Raw genomic sequence first — 17,671 nt, 5'->3', positions numbered from 1 at the left:
ACAACAATTTAGTTGATGATTTGAGATTTTCTTAGTGAAAACAAAAACAACAACAATTAAATATTGGACCAGGTTCATGGTGATTGGTAAAGGTAACAATCAATTTCCAAGGCTAAAAGGGATTAAGTTAATTGTTGTTGATAGTTAATTGTAAGCGAACCTGATTATCAATTGTTTACAAGATGATGAACTATTACCTGATTGATTAATTGGCTCTTCAAATTCATACCTTCATGTAAACAATCAAGATAATTTGAAAGGAGGGAAAAGTTTAACACCGAGAGAGGAGGTTGGGTTGATTAAGAAGACGATGGTAACCTTGACGATAATTAAGAATCAGTGATAATTATCTTTAATTTTTTCGAGAAATTTGAAACATATAAATAGAATTGGTTCTTCCGTCAACAAATTCAGTTTAGTTTGTAAATTGGAACAATTAACTTTGACCAGAATAAATTTCTACTTCCAACTGTATTCGTTTTAATTTGATTCATCTCCAAGGTATTAATTCATCTTAATCATATTACAATGAAGTCAATAATTGGTTTAATTTGTGTTGTTGGTTTAATTGCCACCGTATTATCAGGTGAGTTATTAGTTAATTACAATCGAATTTCATAAATTATCTTAATTGTTTTAATCGATATGATATATTTTAGCACCAGCTGAACATAATCATGATGGACACTCACATGGTCCAATGAACAATGAAACCGCTCATTCTGCTGGTCACTCTCACTCCCATGAACATCACAACCATACCGATGAAGCCTCTCACTCTGATCATCATGCAATCTCCTTCCAACATGGACATGACCATGGGCACGATCATCATCATCATAATTCCCTCTCCTCAAATCATTCCCATGACAATGACCATTACGAGAACGATGGTCATTCGACTCATAAACCCGGTGACAATGTTCATCCACTTGATCTTCACGTCAAATGCCACGGAGAGTATTCACCTTCCACCCAATGTGCCAATGGAACCAACTCTTCAAACCTTTACTGGTTCGATATGGGACGAAAAGTTTGTAACAAGTTCGAAGATGGAAAATGTCCTTCCGCCGAAAGTAAAAATTCATTCACTTCAATGGACGATTGTCTCAAATGTATTGTCGATTCAGCTGCAACCACAAAAGCCGCTGCTCCCGTTACCCCACCTCCACCTCCCACTGTATCCTCATCATCAGCAGCTTCACCAACCGCTCCCGTTACTACAACATCAACATCAACCACAACCACTTCAGCCCCAAGTACTGCCGCTGCGACTGTTGCATCAAGCGCCGCTCCAATGGCCACTTCCTTACCTTCAACCACGGTTAAGGCTTAAACTAAACTTTTCCTCCTTATCGAAGGCTAATTAACAATAATCAATTTCATTCAATAATTTATTTCCCTGCAACTATTTTGCTTTTATCCCATTAACATGAAACCATCAAATCTGTAATCACAATCATTTAATCAACTGCAATAAACTTTGGAAATTAAAAATTTTCACAAATCTATGATCTCTTATTAATACATTAGTTGATTAACTTGAATTGGTTAATCTAATTGATTGACAATCGCTTCTTCAGTCCATGATTGAAACAAATAAGATTTTGATAAACAATTAGAAAGATAATTTTATCAGAATATTGATCGTTCAAGTTGGGAAAATATTGATACATTGGAGATCACTAATCACTAGAATTAGATGCAATTAGATCAATCGATTTCAGAAATAAATTGATGAGGCAAGTTAGTTAAAGGAATATTAATTTTATTGATTACTCTTGTTGATAAATAGAATTGGTATTTGCAATAATTCATGTACTTAAGTTTTTTTAACTAAATTGATGATAGAAAATAAGATTTTTTCGTAAGATTTAATTGTTGATCTTGGTTCTGGTGTTGTTGTTGGGACTTGACTTTTATCAGGATGGGACATTTTGGTGATGAATCTTTCAAGGAGATCTTGGAACAAGGCGATTGTTGAACATTTGAACTTTTTCATTCCACAAGAAGCACCATCAACTATGGAATCAACAAATTGTTGTGTATTTTTATCCAGAACTCTGTAGAAAAATGAATTCTCGGCGAGCGTGTTATTCATCATCGAAGTCCATTCAGGATAGTTTTTATATGCGTCACAACTCAGAGTGTATTGAATCAACTCAGGACATTCTTCACTTTCCAAATTTAGAAATTGAAGAACTTTTTTCACTTGAAAAGGAATTTCTTTTTCTAAATTCTGAAATGAATTCCAAACGGAAGTAGAAGTTTCTCGAGTCACTCGACGAGAAGGAATTTCAAGACCAGGGACACTTGTAAACGCATTGGACAAAATTGACGCGATTATGAACAGAACTGCACCGATCATGAAGATGGCGGAAGCTAATTTCCTGGCGATGAGAAAAGCTGGAATGAGGAGAGCATCGGTTAGGAGTGGAACCATCAAAGGTTCAAGAGTTTCGTAGGTACTGAGAGCTGGCATTTTGACGAAGACACAATTGAAGAGAAGAGAATTGATCGAGGACTGGCAATGATATGATACGATTTGGACCCTTCTATTTATATAAAAAAGTCTCCAAGATTAGGGAGAAAAATCGCCCAATAGATTATTTTATAATGAGGATAATCATTTAAACAGATTAACCGATTGAGACAAACTCTCATTCAGCCTCGAGGTTTGATATCTACATTAAAGGTCGAAGGCACAATGTGAACCTTTGAGGTTGATGCTAAGTTTGAGAGATTAAATTTCCAATATTAATCCGGCAAACACTACAAACGAACCTCTGGTAATTACGGGAAAAAGAGAGAAATTAAAGATGGATACAAAATTCGACTAATTATCAACATAATGAAAAAGTAAATTTCTGAATAGAAATTCAAAATAAATGACTTACATCTTCGTTAATTGATCGACTCGATAACATGGAAGTCATGGAAACATGTGAACGATTATATTTCGTCAAATTTAGAGATCAAAAATCAAATCAGTCAATCGGGATTGAAGATGAGGTTTTGACAGAGAAAAGAAAATTCATTCTAAGTTAATCAACTAGATAACTGGTTGGAATATGATTGACACTCTCTGTGTAATTGTACATTATTTTTAGTCTAAATTGTAACAATTAATGATAATCAAAATAGCTGATTAATATAAAGACTAAATTGCAAGTAACTAAGAAGCACTAGTTGTTTTGATATCTTCACAAAATTGATTGTTGTTTGATAAAATAACAGTTTCGTTGTGATAACTGTTTTTCCAATATAATCAAGTGTTGATTTTTTCATCATTTAAGAAACTATGAATGTGAGTGTAAATGAATGTTAAACAATCATTTCTTGGTAATAAATGGGTAAGAATTAAATTCACTTGTCGTGATGATGTTAACTTGCTACTTTCACAAGTAAGAACAGCTAAATAACTGATAACCTGAGACTGAAATAAGAAAAAAAGACAACAATTAACAAAAAAATTCTCAAGAACAAAAAAATCAAAAGTATTACCAACCATAGTTATTGCCTCGTTGATAACAAAATTAGATGAGTTTATAAATTTGGAAACTTTTTTACCGAGCATATTTTTTGTAGTATAATTTACACCATTGATTGATTTAATTATTTCTAAAGATTCTAAACAAAGAAAAGAAAAAATGACAAATTAATTGTAGATGTGAACAAAAGAAAAAGTTAAATAATTAACACTCACCTTCAACCACATTAAAGTAAAATGTCAACAAACAAGAAAACAAAAGCAAAATGAAACCAAGAATAATCTTAACCAAGAAACTCTAAGAAAGAAAAATTCAGAATAAGTCAAGCATTAATCAAAACAGTTTCGACAAAAAAAATCAATCAATTAAACTTACCATCAAAATAAAATAAATTACAATTGAATAAATAAAAGTAAACATTAAAATTGGTGAAGTGATCACATTGACAAAAGAATCAATCTTAACCAATTTAATCTTAATAAAATTAGTATGACAATAAACATGAGCTTCTAATTGATAACACTGAACACTAATGAACTTACGGTGAACATAATAATTCAAATCATCTTTTAATCGCTTCATTTTAACTAACAATTAAGACCAAAAATCAAACAATTACCTTTCAATGTTTACAAAAAGGACGCCGGGAGGGGGAAGATTAAAAATTAAAAATTCTAAATTCAATTGTAGATTAAAAACGGTCCCTATTCTCCAATTCAATGATGAATGATGAACTAAATTAATTAATTAAATTAATAAATTAAAGTGAATTAAAGTGAATTAATTGATATAATAAGTGAATTAATAAGTGGACGGAAGAGTGGTTATATCCAGGATTAAAGTGATTAATGCCGAAAAAATAGAACATTGGAACAACAACAACAAAGTAAGTAAATGGCAATTTAATGTCTGATTGAAAATAATTAATTAACAGATATTTTAATGCTGAAAAAATGCATTATAAAAGACCTAATAATCAAAAACTTATCAGTGAAATGCTGAAGAAAAGAAGCAAATCGATGAACACGTTTTTTTTACACGTGGTATATCGGAAATAAAATAATAATCTCCATGGAGATTAATCTGAATGAAACCGTAAAGTAACGGAAATGAAATTATTAATGAAGTAACTTCCAACGTGTTAACAACAAGTAATAATTTAAACTGTGTATTCATATAAAAAGTAATTGATTATAATATTATTAATTAAATAACTAATAATTAAATAATATGTCTCTCAATCAAACAGAAATGGAAAAGTGGTCAAGTAAAATTGAACTAATACTGAATATGAACGAAAGTGATTTACCCAAATACTGTGAAGAAATACCAATGGAATCGATGATGAACTTACAAAAGGATGTAACAACAATTCTCAAAGACAGAAAAATAATTACAACATTCAAACTGACGAATAAAAAAGAAAAAATAAAACAATTTGGCCAACAATTAGAAAAAATAATTCGTGATAAACAATCAATTTCGATTCTCAATGAAGCAATAAACATGGAAGAAGAAGAAAAAACGGAGGAAGAACAAATAAAAGAAACAAACAAGAGAAAAAATGATGATGAAACATTGGTACCAATAAAGATGAGAAAAGTGGATGATACAATTCCAAGCTCATGGCTTGAATGGGAATGTCGACCATATTCACCATCAGCAATAATAAAAAGTGAGACGTTAAAACCAAATGAAATTTACATGAAAATTTCACAACTAAAAGAGGAAAACAAATTACATATTGAAAAAAGTCATTCATTCTTTGAAAACAAAGACAACATAAAGATCAAAGCTCAAGATGAAGAAACATTGGATATTATTATTAATGTTATTATTGAGAACTTCAGCGAATTCGATATCACCAGAATGAAGCGGAAAGCACCAAAAATAAAAATAATTAACGTCCCTGGACTACACAAGAATGAGAACTTATATGAGAAAACATTTCTCTTATACAACAAGAACTTTGACCAAGACAATTTCAAGATAACAAGAGTCATCCGAAAAAATAACAATAATAACGACATTATTGCGAAGATAAGTCCAGCGTTACGCTCAGATATTCAAAAAAGAAACGGAATAATATCAAGTGGAATGCAAGCCCACAAAGTAATTGATATATTCGATATTCTTTATTGTACCCGTTGTCATTCATTGGATCATTTTCGCAAACAATGTAAAAATCAAGATTTGTGTACTCATTGTGCTGGTGCACACAGCTCAATATTTTGTGTTGAAACGGCTGAACAATTCAGTAAATGTGCTACTTGTTACCGAAAAGGCCACAAACCAGGAACAATTAAATGCCCTGAATACCGAAACAAACTACAAATTGAAGCAAGTAAAGTGGCATTCGAATACCAATATTTGATGGTTTAATTGAATACTATTGTTAATATTATTGTCGAATTGATAATAATAAACAATAATAATAGAAACAAAATGGTCATGATACAATCAAGTGGATAGAATAACAATAATGAAATAAACAGTAAGTTTTCAAGTATCGGAATTAAATCGAAAGGAATACAAAATGAATATGATGATGGATTACAAATGAATAATAGAAAAGGAAATGAAAATCAAGAAAGTAAAAAGAAAATACAAAATTGTTCCACTGATTTAAAGAAAAATAATAATAAAAGATCATGTAACCATTTAAAATTGAAATAAAGCTCATGGCTCAGTAACTGAAGAAGTAGCTTCTTTATCGGGTTCATTAACAATAATACGCTTGGGATGAGCAGCCAAAATTTGTAAGCGTAAATCTTGTCCTGAATTATTGAAATTACGAGACATTCCAACCAAATTGAAATCAGCACAATTAGGCATAAAATTCAAAAAATCAGCAACAAATTCAAATTGTCTCATTGATAAATGTCCGACATATACGACATCAATTGAAGTTGGATCAAGATTCTTAGTATCAGCAATTTTAACCAAAGCATCAGAAACTTTCATCTTGGTATCCATCAAATATTGAAAATCGTTACCAAGAGTCCGGAAATACATATTAACAAATGGCTTTGGCTTGTCGACTTTCCATCGCAAAATATTGTTTGACACCAAACGCAAGCGATTATTATTTATTATTTTCTTTATTATTGAGACATTAGCGGGAGTTGGAGTGAAACGACGAATATCACCAAGTAAAACTGCTGGTGGATTAGTTGTTGATACTTCTTTACCCTTGCAAGTAAAAGAGTGAGCCAAATAATTATTAATTTCGAAACGCTTTTCACATAATCGACAAGCCACAGTCAAATTATTATAAGCGATACGCTCTATTATTCCAAGTTTCCGAAAATAAGGGGGCTTGAAATTAATTTTACAACCAGCAGTTGGACAAATTGTCTCATAACCATAACGACCAGAACGTCGAAAAACAGGATTATCAGCTCGAGCACCAACACAAACCTCGCAAAATACTCGTTGACAAAAATCTTGTCCATAACCACCATCATGAACTTGAGGTCGGGTTGCAAGTTTATTACACAAACCGCAAATGAAAAAATCAGCATATTGACCACTAAGTTGATGAACAGTTGCCATTATTATTACAATTAGAAACAAAAATAATAACAATATTATTAATAATAGAATAAAACAATTAACTAATTGAAACAACAATCTAGAAAGTACGTTAATCAACAAAAGAAAAAGCAAAAATGAAAAAATACGCCAAATTAGTTTAGTTAATATCAAACAATATAGATGGCGCTGATAACAAGTAATTACCTGAATCAAAAATTAATCAGACGATATTAAATAAATCAACATGCTTGAATGGTTAACATTAGAAATAAAAACTAATAAAAATATTCAATACTCACATCTTATACCAATAATTGAATCGATCAATAGAAGTGAAAAACCAGTGACATCAAATGACAAACTTATTCAACTACTTAATCTAATAACGTGCCAATGGTTAGAAGATGAATCTTCAATTGATATTGACCTGAAAGCAGTGAAAACAATAATAAATTTGATTAGTGAAAAGTACAATGATATAACAATTGACCAAGAAAAAATTGAAAGATCATCTCAAATTGTGATTGCCTACAAAAATCAAATTCATCGAAAATTAATTGATGAAATTGCTGATAAAAAGTGGATTGTGGATGAAAAAGGATTGAGAAGCAAAAGAAAACAAATATTATTATCACCTGAAACACCAGAAAACGTGATCCAACAAATTACCAGTATTTTGGACCAAGATATTGTTATTATTCACATCTCATGGAAATATTATGAAACAACAATAACAACAAAAGAAGAAGCCAATAAAATCGTCTCATACTTTGAATCATTGGAAAAACCAGAGAAAATAACAATACAAATGAAGAAAACATCATCGGAATCATATAAAGTGATAATACAAATAGATGACGAAGAAGAGAATCTAAAGATAAAAGAAAAGAACAATAAAATCAAAATCAATGAATCTTCAACAGTCAAATTAATACCTAAAGCTTCATACAGATTATGTGAAAAATGCAGCCATATCCACACAGGTTATCATGCTCAATGCTTCATTTGATCCACCTTAATACTGGAAAAAGAAAAGAATTAACAAAAACAATAATAGAAAAAATGAAAAACAAAAATAAAACGATAACATCAATAAATGAACCAAACATGAATGTAATTGATTTAATGAACTCACCAAACATTAAAGTGAACATGAATACAATAATAATGATCAGTGAAGATATTGAAATAAAAGAAACAAATTATCCGGATGAAGATACAATAGTAATAGACCTGAAAAAACAATTTGATGGAATAAGAATCATTGCTACGTATATCAGAACCAAAGAACAACAAAAATGGAACAACATACGTAAACTAATAACGAATAAAACAATAATAATTGGTGATGTAAACTGTCAACACAAACTATGGTCACCAAATGATAACGCTAAATTTGATATTAAAGAAATTATCGAGAATAACAACTTTAAAAGTATATTTGGACCAGAATCTGAACCAACATTCACAAGAAAAGAATCTAAATCATGGATAGATATTATTATCTACAATTTCTACATAAAAATAATCAACAAAAAAATAACAAATCTGAGAACAGATGATCATTCAATTCTAACAACTACCATTGAATACACAACAACAATACAAACTCAAAACAATTATCTAAAAATCTCAAAACAAAGACTCAAAATAAAACCAATGTCAACAAGAAACTTCACCAATGAACATTTTCTAATAGAAAATTGTAGAAGAATAATACATTTTCCTACAAATCATGGCAAATGGCATCCATACAACAAAACTATCCATAAAAGAAAAAGAAAGAAAAACAAGGAAGAAGAAAAATGGTCTATTATTAAAAAGAAGATAATAAATAAACAAAACCCATTTATAAATGAAAATGAATCAGAATATCAAGATGAAATCGACAAAATACTAAAAACAATGGTAATCAAAAAACCAAGTTTCAAAGAAAATGTAAATTTAAAATTCACAACAAATGGACTACAACAACATGAAATCAACACACTAACCAAACTAAAAATGAAAACCTCATCATTAAGTGGTGATAATTATACGATAAAATCTTGGAATGAATTTTACCAACGGAACAAAAAAGAAATAATAACAACAATCAATATGATAATGAAACTGTCATATGTACCACTTTGTGTAAGAGTTTATGGCATTGGATTAATCAAGAAACCGGATGGAAAGAGCATAAGGATGGTGAAAGCACCAAATTACCTATTGAAAACAATAGATATGATTGTGTCAAACAGAGTGAAAGAAATTCTACCAAAAATAATAATGCATGAAACTCAATATGCATACATGAAAAACTTCAACAAAGAACAACTAATACTCAAATTATTATTTACTTACAAAATGGTCGACAAATGGATTGTCAAAATGGACATCTCAAAAGCATTCGATGAAGTGGACACAACCAGAGCAATTGAAAGAATAAAACAAATAGATGAATCACTGGGGAAGATAATACAATCAATGAACTCGAAACGATGGCTAAAATTGGAATGGAAAAAGAGAAAATATTGGCAAGAAGCAGAACGAGGAACGAGCCAAGGATCATCATGTGGCCCATTATTATTCATTGTTGCACTAGATGAAATAATAAGAGAAATGAAAAGATTGAATTATGAAATATTCAGCTATGCAGATGATATTATTATTCTTACCAAAACCAAAGAAGAAGCAGAAGAATCAATAATAAGAATAGAACAACTACTCAACGGAATAAGCCTAAAAGTGAATAAAGAAAAAACAACAATAAATAAACTAAATAATATGTACAGAAATTACCATGAAGTGGAATTCCTGGGAATCAAATTATCCAATTGCCACACAATGATAAGATATGAAAGACTGATAGAGGAAAAATTAATCAAAGCAATGGAACCAATATCACATTCATATGAATACATTGGAAGATTAAAATTGAAAATGAGAAAATTGATAATGGATACTTACATCTATTCAATAATAACTAACATCGATTATGGATGGATAATGAGACCAAATTACATGGAATTGGGAGAAAAAATTCAACAAATAATCAACAAAAATACATCAACAATGATTGGACTGAAAAACTTTGGCAGATGGTCACAAGAAATGATATTAAACATAAACAGCGTTCCGAGAAGACAATTAACCAGAGTCATTGAATGGGACATTTACAACAACGAATCGAAAATAATTATTAACCACTTTCAGCTAACAACAGAAAAAATTGAATTTCTACCAACAAAGAACCAACCAGAGATATCAAAAGTAAACAGAATCGAAAAGTGTAACAACTGCACATTTCCAAAAATTGGAATCTACAAAGACAATGAAAGAATAATAATATTATTAATATTAGAAAACCAGAGTCTAAACATGGAGATTGAAGGAAAATTCAGCGAATATGAAGCAAAAATAATAACAATAAAAATATTGGTGGACATAGCAAAGAAAATGAAATTTACACATTTACCTATTTGTCATCAACTCATCAAAGCGATAAATGGATCATCAAAGACAAACCAAGACATAATGGCAATAATATCAACAATCGATTACTGGAACTGGTCATTTTGTGTGAGTGAATGGACCAAAATAAAAAGGAAACCAGAAAGCCAAAAAATAATGAAAATCAAATGGAAAACGAGATCTAAAATAAATAGAGAAGTGGAGACAATGGTGAATGAATTAATGATAAGAATGAGAAAAATACATGAGACAATGGACACAATAATAAACCCAAGAATGAACAAAAATATAAGATTATACTCACCATATCAACTATTTGAATGGCACAAAGAAACGAGAAAATTCATACTCAAAACTCAAATTTGCTGTTGTGACAAAAAAGAAACAATAATGGTCCACATACTGAAGACACCGGAACATGTAAATGAACTTATTGGGGTCTATCCATCATGGAAATGGTCACTGAATGAAAAAGATATAATAACAAATAGACAAAAAATGAAATACATCAAAAGAATTATTATTATTGTTGAGAGAATGTTCGAAACAATAAAAGAATCCAATATGAGCCTATTGTAACATTGGGAGAACAATTGTTCTCCTGCGCAGAAGCAATGACTTCTACGCATGATCACTTGATCTCCCCTAAAACGGGAAAACAAATTATGAATTGAATTCATTTTGTTGATGTTATTAAATTTCTTGATTGTTAATTGATTGTTGTTATTATTTTGTTGGTTCATTCAATTGGAATTATATTTTATTTTCTATTTCATTTAATTAATTGATATGAATACGATTAAAAGTAAATTTAATCCAACCAGTTTGTCTACTCACTGTCTTAAGGTAAAACAATTAGTCTTTTAACATTTTGTAATCTTTATTTTTTTCTGGTCTCTTTCATTTTCTGTTTTATCATCATTGTTATTTATTTGTTCATCATATGGTTTAAATTATTTTCTATTGTGTTGATCATTTATGATTTTCTAAAGTTAATCATCTAATCATTATAATCGTTTATTTGTTCCTGTTTTTGTAATTTCATTAGCTTTTCTTCCTCCATGTTGTTTACCTTATTTTTTTATTCGTTTTGTTATTGGTGTTTAAATGATCTTTATAATTGTTGAGTTAATTTTTAATTCTCTTCGTCTCTCTCAGTGTACTTGCTTCCAACGTATACAATTAAGTTTTTCTTAGAAATGTTGTCAACCTTGGTCAATGATTCTAATGTTATTGATTTCTATCAATCCTTGAGATGTTTTCGATTTCAACTTTTTCTTCTTACTCTAGATTGTTATTCTCATCTTTGTTTTTATTTCTCTTTTACTCCTTTCTAGCGAAATCGACTTGTGAGAGCTACAACTTACCTGGTCAACAAATGTCCTTATTCATCTGCTATTTCGCCACAATTTGATGAACAATTACTTGCCTCATCAGGGCAATTCACAAATCTTTTAACAACTACTATTGGTAAAAAGTTTTACTCTCAAACCTCAGGTGAAGGTAAAGATGGACAACTCAGTTGTCCTAAATGTGGAAACCCATGTACCCAAGTGGAAACCTTTGTTTGTAAGTATTAATCGTGTTAAATTGCATCATTGATTTCATCAGATTGAATTTTATTTTCAATTTGAAGCAAAAAGTAGAGGTCATTTGATTTTTCACTTTCCGATATTCTCATTCACAAATGACCTCAATCCCGTTTTCTTGTATTTACTTTCTCTTTCTTTTCATTTCTTTATCTTCAATATCATCAGTAAAAATGTTATTGAAATGGCCTCAGGTATCATTTTACTTTCTCTTTCATTAATTTTTCTTCTTTTTTTTTCTTACAGCCTCAACTCGATTCGTTAAATGTGAAAAATGTCACCATTTTTTCGTTGTTCTATCAGATATGGATTCAAAAAAGACAATTCAAGAAGCTCGTACATCTAAAAACAGTTCAGACAATTCAAATTCAACAAGAAGACCTCCACCTCCTCCTCCAAAGAAGGTAAAATTTCCTCCACTCGATAAGCTAATTTCCGTTGATGAATAGAAACTAATTTGCTTCCTCTTCTCTTTTAACCAACTCAAAGATTTACGAGTATTTAAATCGACATGTAATCGGACAAGAACAAGCAAAGAAGGTTCTGTCAGTAGCTGTTTACAATCACTACAAGAGAATTTACAACAATATCCCATATAGTTCGAACAAGCAAACAACCGGAGCACAAGAAGGGACAATAATCGAGACTCATTCCAATGGTTAGACGATTAGTTTAACTTCCATGTTTGTGATGATCTAATTTCTATTTTCTCTTTTAACAGATTTACTTAATATTTCTGGACTGGGTCATAGTAGCAATGCTCTTGGAGTGAGTAATTTTGCTCATCATTCATCTTTCCCTGGTGGAGAGTCCAATTCAGAGGGTTTTAATTCTGGACCTCGATCAGCTAATCGAGGATCAGACATACTTGACTCTAAAACTCATGAACTACGATTGGAAAAGTCAAACATTCTATTACTTGGGCCCACCGGAAGTGGTAAAACACTTTTAGCCCAAACAATAGCCAAATGTTTGGAGGTTCCTTTTGCTATCTGTGATTGTACCACTTTAACTCAAGCGGGTTATGTTGGCGAAGATATTGAATCAGTTATCGCCAAATTATTACAAGATGCCAATTTCAATGTTGAAAGGGCACAACAGGGTATTGTCTTTCTTGATGAGGTGGATAAAATTGGTGCTGTTCCGGGAATTCATCAATTGAGAGATGTTGGAGGTGAAGGTGTCCAACAGGGAATGTTGAAAATGCTTGAAGGTACATTAGTCACCTTTCCCGAGCGAAATGCTCGTAAACTCCGAGGCGATGGAATAACTGTTGACACAACGAATATACTTTTCGTTGCCTCAGGAGCTTTTAATGGGCTTGATCGAGTCGTTAGTCGCCGTAAAAATCAAAAATATCTTGGCTTTGGTGCAACTGTTTCCGAATCACTTGGTCGTCGTGCAGTTTCCGCTGCCGATGTAGCCAACAATTATTCATCCAATTCAACGGCTGAAGATTTAGCCGAGAAAGACGCTCTTCTCAGATGTGTGGAAGCTCGAGATTTAATAGAATTCGGTATGATCCCTGAATTTGTAGGTCGATTCCCGGTTGTAGTTCCCTTCCACAGTTTAACGGACGCAATGTTAGTCGATATTTTGACAAAACCTCAAAATGCTTTGGTGCCTCAATATAAAATGCTTTTCTCCATGGATAAGGTTGAGCTTAATTTCAACGAGAATGCCTTAAAAAAGATTGCTAAACTAGCCATGGAAAGAAAAACCGGAGCTAGAGGATTACGAGCAATCATGGTTAGTTAATTGATCTTGTTATCTAATTATCAAAATGATTTAAAATTTTTCTCTTTCCTTCAATTTTTCTAGGAGACCTTATTACTTGATGCAATGTTTGAGATTCCAGGATCTAATATCACCGAGGTTTTCATTGATGAAGATGTTGTCATGGGCAATTGTAAACCAAAATATATCTACTCATCTAGTTCGGAACAATCAAGTGAAAGTGAACCTTTCGAGGAAAGAAATTTCGACGAGAGATTTAAAGATAGATCATCAATCGGCTGATTAAACAAACCAATCTACACTTTAAGCTAATATAAGACAACACAAAATTTCATTTTCTGTCTTCACTTGTAAACATTTTAATAGTCTCCAAAATGTTCAATTGAATTGAATTATTGGATTGAATTGCCAGCAGATATGTAAACTTACCTGAACTAATCATCGTCTCATTACATATCCGGAACCGTGTTGTCATAAATGTAATTATAAGCAGGAAAAAAAATTCTACAAAAAGTCAATCATCATAATCATCAACAATCATCATCGTTATCCAAATTATCATCAAAAAAGCAGCAACAACAAATTGTTTGTAACTGTTAATAAACAAAACAGCTTTGGTCAAATTATTTTTGCTTTTCGTTTTGATTTAACATCAGAAGTACATTAAAGGTATTAAGAGAAATTTTTTTTGGATTAATTTAATTGGAATTGATTTCATTTGTGACAAAAATAGAGGAAAACATTAGTTTTAATCAATTGCTGGTAAAAACAGTTTGTGGTCTTTTCTCAGGTGAAGAAAGGTTAATGAATTACTGATTTATAAATCAATCATATTTGTAAGGGAATCAATTGATTTACCGAATCGTCGTATGCTTATTAAGGTCAACGGTGGTAAAGTTGAACGGCAGGTCAACATTATTGCTAAACGCGTTATCCTCTTTGGCGGTCGAGTAAATTTTGATCTGCCTTATGTGAGTATCTCGGCCATTCTGATGGTTGGATAAAATGGCGATTTGAACGAGAAATGCTCGTATACCTTGACCATTATTGGCCTGACGACAATCGATATGAATCCATCCAGTGGGCTCTTGTAGTTCCATGACCTCGACCTCTTGAAGATCATGAAAATGACTTCCCGTCCGAATAGAGATTCTTGAAGGAGTATAAGACTCATCTAGTTTAAAATCGGCATAAATACAAATATCTTCTATACAGGTTTTCTTTTTAAATTGCACGTTAACCAAATGAGGCTGAGGACCATCTGATTGCCAATAACTTTCTAAATTGTCATCTCTTAATTGGTCCACTCCAAATCCCGCTTTGCATGAAGAAAGTGACCAAACCCCTTGGCTTCCGACCTCACGAACATGAGATCGCCGCTTCTTCAACACTGGATCAATTTCACCTTTACTTGAACTTTTACTCGAATTCATCATTTAATATTTTTCACTTGATTACAATAAAAACAATCAGAACAAAATTTTAAACAATCAACAAATCAACTTACAAGTAATAAGAAACTAACAACTTATCAATTTGAACTTGATCATTCACCAAACTCTTTGGTCCAAAAATTAATTTGATAAAAATAAACAAAAATTTTATTCTTTTCCCAACCAACAGAGGGCGCGAACTGTTCATCGCAATTAAATTAATCATTTTAATTGTTAAATTTGCGAAATTAAATAGTTTCTATTTCTTGGTTATCTTTCATCTCTACTGGTAGATTTGAGTGGTCAAGAGTTAAATAAATGATGAGAAACACACAAAAAGCTCATCTGATTGCCATAGAAAAGCAAATTTATTCAACTTATCAATTAATTGTAAGTAAATACAGCTTTTTAATTACCCTAAAAAAATTTGACAATGATATTAATTGTTTTTGTTTTCCTTTCACAATCTGTCTTTCTTCTTGTTCTATCACAGCCACCAAGATCTACATTTACAATTTAATAGTTATTAGTTTTTTTTCTTAATATTTGGAACAAATGATTTTCTTCATTTTAATTGTAGATCTTAGTAGCTGATGATTTGATTAGTTTCCAATTGTTTTCTGGTTGCTTCTTTGTTTTTTTTTAATCAGTTGAAGTAAAATGTTGTTGAATTTTATCAATCATTTGGTTTTCTCTCGACACAGTTATATATGTACAATTATCTTCCTAAGAGTTTAATGTTTGAATTATCGATGTAAGTTTTTTCTTCCTCTTCTAACTGTTGCTCTGATTGTGACAATTTACACGAAAGCTGTTTACTAGCAATCGATAAAATTTCTTCGCCAATAGATGAATAGAGTTGACCTTTTGGCAAGAAGAGAGAAGTCAATTCTCTAATTGTTATTCCAATTCGACGTGAGGTAATATGTTCCCTCTTAATTGCATGATACCATTTATATCGAGCTTCATCGTAGAGAATTAATAAACTTCGACAAGGTAACGGAATCTCAATTTCCACATTTCGATGATTATAATCTCCATCCAGTTGACTATGGTTATCGTCCTTTCCCTGTGACCGTACAACTGGACTTAATGTTAATCGCGTTTCTGAGATCAAATTAATTGTAACTAATCTTTCACCCCAAAGCCAATCATCATCTGTAATTAGAAGCAAAAATGAAGAAAAAAAAACAATCAAAATTACAGTTATTATTACAGTTAATAACTTATGTAATTGTATGAAAACACATTTGGTAATTAAAACTGATTAACAAGTAATAATAATAAAATCATTAAATATTAGATGAAATTGTTATATGAGAAAAATTTTCATAAATATTATTCAATTAATATTTAATAGATAGATAAAAGTTGCAACAATTAAAGGTAACGAGAAAATAGTGGACTTTTATCATCAAAGGTATTTATAACTCTTGAGGATGAAATTTTTAAAGATTCATTAGAATTTGATTAATTTAATGAATAATTAATTTTAGATGGAAATTTAATCGCTAAACTAACCCAGATGAGGATCAATTGATGAACCTCTTTCAGGAACATATTCCAAGTTACAAAGTTCAACGGGAATAAAATCATTTAAAACCTCGGTGACCATTGACAGTTTACGAAATAATTTATGGCCATAATCAGGTAAACCATGGAAACCAGTTAATTTAACTTTTTGCTTACGAAAATTAACTTTAGGCCCATAATCTTGTTTCCGTCTACCAGATTGTGAAGAGACCCATGGTGATGGGGTTTCGGGATCATCAATTAGAGAGACAATTAATTGCTCCTCATCTTCATTAATAACATTCGATATCAAGGTTATACCTTTTACCGGGACAAATTGAGGTAAGAGTTTTTCATAAGCATCATCATTTTCAGTAACAATTGTAGGATTCAAAATAGATGAAGAAATAGATTTTTTTTGCTGGCATGGTGATGATGATGATGATCCCTCGTGTGAATCATATGTTTTCAGATGATGAGTGCGATGATCATCATTTAACCAAGCTTTAGTTCCACATTGGGAGCAAAAAGTGTAGACAATTGTTTTAGCTAATTGTTGATTTTCAACCAACTCATTCCTTTGGAAAATTAACAAATCTTTTTCACAAAGAAGACAAGTTCGAATGCCTTTACAACCACATGGTCGATCTCCAAACGTTCCAACAACATTATCCAATTTAGTAGACATTTTCTGGTCACTCTTATCATCATTCATATTTGCAGGTTGTTTATGTGAGTGTGTGTTGACTGCGGGGTACACAATATTAATAGTATAAGTTAACAGGTAGAAAAAAAAACGAAGATCAAAATGATGAGAAAAGGATGAAGATTAGTCAAAAAAGAGGAAAACGAGTAAAATGTGACTCGCCAAGTGTAATGTTGATGTTTTTATGAAAATATTGTGTAAAGTGTGATG

At 31.1% G+C, this 17,671-nt stretch overlaps 5 protein-coding genes across 8 annotated transcripts; 2 read left to right on the top strand and 3 right to left on the bottom strand.

The window, feature by feature from the left end:
* The first annotated feature begins 399 nt into the window (after nt 1-399).
* On the top strand, nt 400-1,507 carry LOC128391484 (midnolin homolog). The gene is made up of 2 exons (XM_053351382.1): nt 400-586; nt 660-1,507. Exons 1-2 carry the CDS (start codon nt 529-531, stop codon nt 1,334-1,336), a joined length of 735 nt encoding a protein of 244 aa, XP_053207357.1. The 5' UTR covers nt 400-528; the 3' UTR covers nt 1,337-1,507.
* A 244-nt stretch (nt 1,508-1,751) lies between these two features.
* LOC128391487 (phosphatidylinositol N-acetylglucosaminyltransferase subunit H-like) lies at nt 1,752-4,145 on the bottom strand. 2 transcript variants are annotated; one of them, XM_053351385.1, is made up of 5 exons: nt 3,867-4,145; nt 3,707-3,788; nt 3,509-3,630; nt 2,898-3,436; nt 1,752-2,786 (listed from the first exon to the last, which is right to left on the bottom strand). In XM_053351385.1, exons 1-4 carry the CDS (start codon nt 4,071-4,073, stop codon nt 3,269-3,271), a joined length of 579 nt encoding a protein of 192 aa, XP_053207360.1. In that variant the 5' UTR covers nt 4,074-4,145; the 3' UTR covers nt 1,752-2,786; nt 2,898-3,268. The 2 variants fall into 2 exon arrangements, with proteins under 2 accessions (XP_053207360.1, XP_053207359.1); XM_053351384.1 differs by lacking the exons at nt 3,509-3,630; nt 3,707-3,788; nt 3,867-4,145 and having other exon boundaries at nt 2,898-3,253.
* Nucleotides 4,146-11,166: 7,021 nt separating this feature from the next.
* On the top strand, nt 11,167-14,436 carry LOC128391470 (ATP-dependent Clp protease ATP-binding subunit clpX-like, mitochondrial). 3 transcript variants are annotated; one of them, XM_053351368.1, is made up of 6 exons: nt 11,167-11,330; nt 11,822-11,987; nt 12,377-12,477; nt 12,563-12,731; nt 12,795-13,822; nt 13,895-14,436. In XM_053351368.1, exons 1-6 carry the CDS (start codon nt 11,274-11,276, stop codon nt 14,090-14,092), a joined length of 1,719 nt encoding a protein of 572 aa, XP_053207343.1. In that variant the 5' UTR covers nt 11,167-11,273; the 3' UTR covers nt 14,093-14,436. The 3 variants fall into 3 exon arrangements, with proteins under 3 accessions (XP_053207343.1, XP_053207341.1, XP_053207342.1); XM_053351366.1 differs by having other exon boundaries at nt 11,822-12,053; nt 12,320-12,477; XM_053351367.1 differs by lacking the exon at nt 11,167-11,330 and adding an exon at nt 11,577-11,606 and having other exon boundaries at nt 11,822-12,053; nt 12,320-12,477.
* A 104-nt stretch (nt 14,437-14,540) lies between these two features.
* Nucleotides 14,541-15,390, bottom strand: LOC128391490 (anaphase-promoting complex subunit 10-like). Its single transcript, XM_053351389.1, has one exon. It carries the CDS (start codon nt 15,244-15,246, stop codon nt 14,665-14,667), a length of 582 nt encoding a protein of 193 aa, XP_053207364.1. The 5' UTR covers nt 15,247-15,390; the 3' UTR covers nt 14,541-14,664.
* A 194-nt stretch (nt 15,391-15,584) lies between these two features.
* LOC128391479 (alpha-ketoglutarate-dependent dioxygenase alkB homolog 4-like) lies at nt 15,585-17,532 on the bottom strand. The gene is made up of 2 exons (XM_053351377.1): nt 16,765-17,532; nt 15,585-16,401 (listed from the first exon to the last, which is right to left on the bottom strand). Exons 1-2 carry the CDS (start codon nt 17,468-17,470, stop codon nt 15,962-15,964), a joined length of 1,146 nt encoding a protein of 381 aa, XP_053207352.1. The 5' UTR covers nt 17,471-17,532; the 3' UTR covers nt 15,585-15,961.
* Between the last annotated feature and the right edge of the window lie 139 nt (nt 17,533-17,671).

Source organism: Panonychus citri, unplaced genomic scaffold, assembly GCF_014898815.1.
Source record: "Panonychus citri isolate SS breed McGregor unplaced genomic scaffold, ASM1489881v1 Contig00134, whole genome shotgun sequence".
In the NCBI taxonomy this organism is placed as follows: Eukaryota; Metazoa; Arthropoda; class Arachnida; order Trombidiformes; family Tetranychidae; genus Panonychus; species Panonychus citri.
Note: the sequence above shows the minus strand (reverse complement) of the source record. Positions and strands in the feature narration are given on the sequence as shown.